Source organism: Lycorma delicatula, chromosome 1 (genome assembly GCF_047948215.1).
Source record: "Lycorma delicatula isolate Av1 chromosome 1, ASM4794821v1, whole genome shotgun sequence".
NCBI classification, from domain to species: Eukaryota; Metazoa; Arthropoda; class Insecta; order Hemiptera; family Fulgoridae; genus Lycorma; species Lycorma delicatula.
Window position 1 is genome coordinate 314,710,030 of NC_134455.1, and position 4,464 is coordinate 314,714,493.

Below are 4,464 nucleotides of genomic sequence, written 5' to 3' on the forward strand. Positions count from 1 at the left end.
ATTAACAACAATTCTATTGTAATAGAGTATAATTTAAAAAAAAAAAATTTTCATTATTATTTAAAAAAAAAAACAAAAAAAAATAGTAGGACTTGGCTCAAAATAATGTGTAAAACGGTTCTGGGCCAAGTCACGGTAGAAAGGGAGATGGCTTTAGAAGGTAGCCTGTTGCCAGTAGAACCCAGCATTCTGCATAAATTGCATTTCCACTTACTTCCCCCCAAAAAATTATTATTATTATTATTATAATTAATTATCCACAAGAGTTATATAAATTATTATAATATACAGTTTAGTTTTTAAATTTGGGACGTGACATGTAAGTATTCAATAATGTCATCACAATGCATTTCAAAATAGTGGGGGAAGTAGTGTTTTGACCAATCGTTGACTAAAATACAACTCCCACTATTTACTTATACTACTTATAACAAAACAAATCATGTGTGAGTGTGTGTCTGTGTGTGTCTGCTACTCATTTATAAATAAGAGAAAAAGTTCTGAACATCCATTCACTTGCAGTTAACTACTGTTTGAGTTCTCATTACAATCATAATTGGTAATTCAGCAGTTTTACTCTTCTGTAACTCAGTGCAAGGTTAGTTAGTCAACTGTAAAGAGTGTTAAAAATCTAGTGAAAGTAAAAAAAAAAAAAAAAAATCGTAAATTTCATGCTAAATCTTACTTGTGATATTATATCGTATTAACTTAGCCATGACTATATTGAAATTCTTATATTGTTGTTTATATTTTGCTTTGACAATTTCTCAAGGTTTACAAGAAGAAAATACAAAAACAGATTCATCAGCTGCTACAAATAATGGTCCTGGGTGTCCATTATTTTTAACGCCACTAATTCAAAAGGGAAACATAAAAGAAGCTCAAAAGAAATCTGCTGTTACAAATTTAGGTACAAATGTAACAAGTTATTCTGGTTTTATTACTGTGAAGGATACACCTACCTACAAGTCAAATATGTTTTTCTGGTTTTTTCCATCAGAATCTAGTGAAAAGACACCGATTATACTGTGGTTGCAAGGTGGCCCTGGTGCTACATCAATGTTCGGACTTTTTAATATAAATGGTCCATTTACATACACAAACACAAGTGGTTTGGGCCTAAGATATTATCGTTGGACAAAGACACATTCTGTTTTGTACATTGATAATCCTGTAGGTGTTGGTTACAGCTTTACAACCAGCGATGATGGTTATGCAAGAAGTGAGGATGATGTGGCAGAAAACTTGGTTGAAGCTTTAAAACAATTTTTTCAATTATTTCCAGAGTATAAGGACAATGACTTTTTTGTTGCTGGTGAATCTTATGCAGGTAAATACGTACCGGCACTTGGAGCTGCAATTGCTAAATCTAACAAGAATAAACTTAACAAAAGTGAAGAATTTAATTTTAAAGGGGTTTATATTGGTAATGGCTTTACTGATCCAGAAAATATGATGCATTATAGTGAATATTTGTTTCAATTAGGATTACTTGATGACAAAGGAAAGGCACAATTTGAAATGTATGAACAGGAAATTGTACGTAAGATTCAACAACAAAGTTATACAGAAGCATTTAATTTATTTGACGCAATGATAGATGGTGATAGATTTTTATATCCGACATTGTTCACTAATTTAACTGGTTTTACTGCTTATTTTAATTTAAGATATTATAAAGATCCTAGTGTTTTTGGTGATTTTCCTACATTTATTCAACTTAATAAAACAAGGGAAGCTATTCACGTAGGTAATTCTGTATGGCATACATTAAACCTTGATAAAGTAGAATTTTATTTATTAGATGATGTAATGAGATCACAAAGGCCATCTGTTGAATTACTTCTTGACCAAAATTATAAAGTACTTATTGCTAATGGCCAGTTAGACATAATTGTAGGATATTCATTGACTAGAGAATTTTTGAAAGCTCTTCAGTGGCGTGATAAAGATACATATGATAATGCTAGTAGGCAATTTTTTATTGTAGACCAAAAGCTTGCTGGTTATTATAAAAAGGCCGGTAGTCTCTTAGAAGTAATGGTTAGAGATGCAGGTCATGTTTTACCAAAAGATCAGCCAAAATGGGCATTTGAGTTAATAACTCGTTTTACTCATGATAAAATTTAATGCAAGAGTGTACAGATAATAATTTTGTTTTTTTTCAGTGTCTGATCTTTATTTATTGTTTATTTTACCATATTTTCCATTATTTTTGGCGATGTTATTACTACAAAATTATCTTTATCATAATTGCAAAATTATAACTAGAAATCAGAAATAAGTGATAAATTTATGCATTATTTAATAAACTATTAATTTGTTATAATGTAATTTTTGTGTAATAAGTTAAGTTAAAAAGACATAATCCAATCAATATTTGTATATATATTTAATGTTATTATATTTAATCTAAAAATTTTGCTAATTGTCTGTTATATTAATTGCAAAAATCTTGATCTGTCTGAGACCTGTTATCTTAAGAAACTTTTCTTAACTTAAAATATTAATTACTCTTAAATGTAATTCTTAAACTGTAGATTATAATATTATATTATACAAATTAAACTACATTTTCCAAACACTCCAGTGTTCAATTTTACGTGTACATAATTTTCATTTAAACTTAACATTGTATTATATTCCTTTAGTTTACCATCTTTCCAGAATCTATCATTTTATTACTTTACTTCAAAATAAATGGTAAGATTTGATTTTATTTCAGAATAAAATAATTTGATGTTTCCACAAACATTTATTGGCTAACAAGGCACTCAAAAATATTCAACTATGTAAGACTATCATTTTCTCTAATGGGAATTCTCTACAAACAAATATTTGTAGCAATGATATGTCTGCCTGAGAAAATCATTCCGATGGATTTATTTCTCATTAAAGTTGGGTAGTTATAATTGATCCAAGGAATTACTATTCAAACTGTCAATGCATAATTTTCAATTCCAGTTAATTAATCATTTCTGGATACAGATTTGGTACATCTATCATCTTCAAAGACATTAACATCAATTTGTTTTGTTAGAGATCATTAAAAGTAAGTGCACAAAACTTATTTTTATCATCTACCCCATTGAGAAAGGATTTACATTTTACACATGAGTATACTTATGAAAAAATTAAATTACAACTTGTATTTAATATTCAAAGTATACTTGTATTTCAAATATAGGTATATATTGTAAGCATATGTTTAAGGTGAAGTCAGTAAAGTATTTAGGAATATGGCTAGACCACCGACGAACGTTTACTGTACATGTCAGGGAAACGTCGGAGAAAGCAGGGGCGATGTCAAAGCATTGAATAGGCTTCTAGGTAATGTAGCCGGACCCCGGGCTTCAAATGGCTGTTATATAATCATGTAATCAATTCGTTGTTATTGTATGGAGTCATGGTTTGATCAAGAGCTTTGAAGTGAGATCGAAATCTTCGGATGTTCGAAGGTGTCAGAGGCGTATTGCCCTCCGCATCGTCTCTGCGTACTCTTCTGTTTCGATCGAGGCAGCATTCCTCATTGCCGGTGTCCCTCCATTTCAATAGCTAGTTAGATTAAGGTTCGGAGTTCTTCAGGGAGCGGACAGGAATGAAATGCACAGTCGATTACTCCAGAAATGGAAAGCCCGTTCGGATCAGTCTTCCACGGGACGACGGACACACCGGCTGATCCGACAGGTCAAGCCTTGGATCAACCGTAACTTCGGCGTAATCTCCTACTGGTTGACCCAAGTTTTATCTGGCCACAGCGTGTTCCGGGTTTACTTGTACGCCAGAAAGAGGACAGATCCTTCTGTCTGTACTGTGGGGAGTTAGATACATCGGAGCTCGTCGTTTTCGCCTGCCGGACGTGAGACAGCGTACGTCATGGTTGTGAATTGGGCCCCTTACGGTTGAGACCATCATTGACCGTATGTTGTCCTGAGTAGAGAAGTTCCGGGCGGCAACCAATTTCATCACGCGTATTCTTCAGCAGAAGGGTCGGGACGATGGGGCGGCGAGGGGTGAGGGACATTCTCCTGCAGAGCTGCTGTTCGTCTGTGCTTGCACGGATGGACGGTAGTGATAAGGCACTGGGACTCCCTCGTCTCTTCGCTAAAAAGACCGAGACCCGGTATCGGCCCCCTTAATGAGACGCTCACATTGGAGGCATTGGCGTCAAGACCGAGTCCCGGCCCACTAGGGTGGGGTTCAGAAACGACATAGTCGGGCCTGGATACCTTGCCCTAGGGTTAGAGAGAAGCACTGAAAAGATCGACCGCCAGGACAATCTCCTGGGCTATGCTAAGCTTCACTATGAGTCCAGCCCGGGGGGTTGGGAGGAAAATAACTAAAACTTTTATAAACAAAAAGTAAGTAATGCAAACAGATAATTAAAAACATCCCATATAATTATTTCTGATAAAGAGAATTGTAAGCACGATTGTGTTAATTTGATATATAATTTGACTAAAA

General features: G+C 34.1%; 1 protein-coding gene across 1 annotated transcript; it reads left to right on the top strand.

The window, feature by feature from the left end:
* The first annotated feature begins 534 nt into the window (after positions 1-534).
* On the top strand, positions 535-2,177 carry LOC142318346 (venom serine carboxypeptidase-like). Its single transcript, XM_075354937.1, has one exon. It carries the CDS (start codon positions 715-717, stop codon positions 2,128-2,130), a length of 1,416 nt encoding a protein of 471 aa, XP_075211052.1. The 5' UTR covers positions 535-714; the 3' UTR covers positions 2,131-2,177.
* Positions 2,178-4,464: the final 2,287 nt, after the last annotated feature.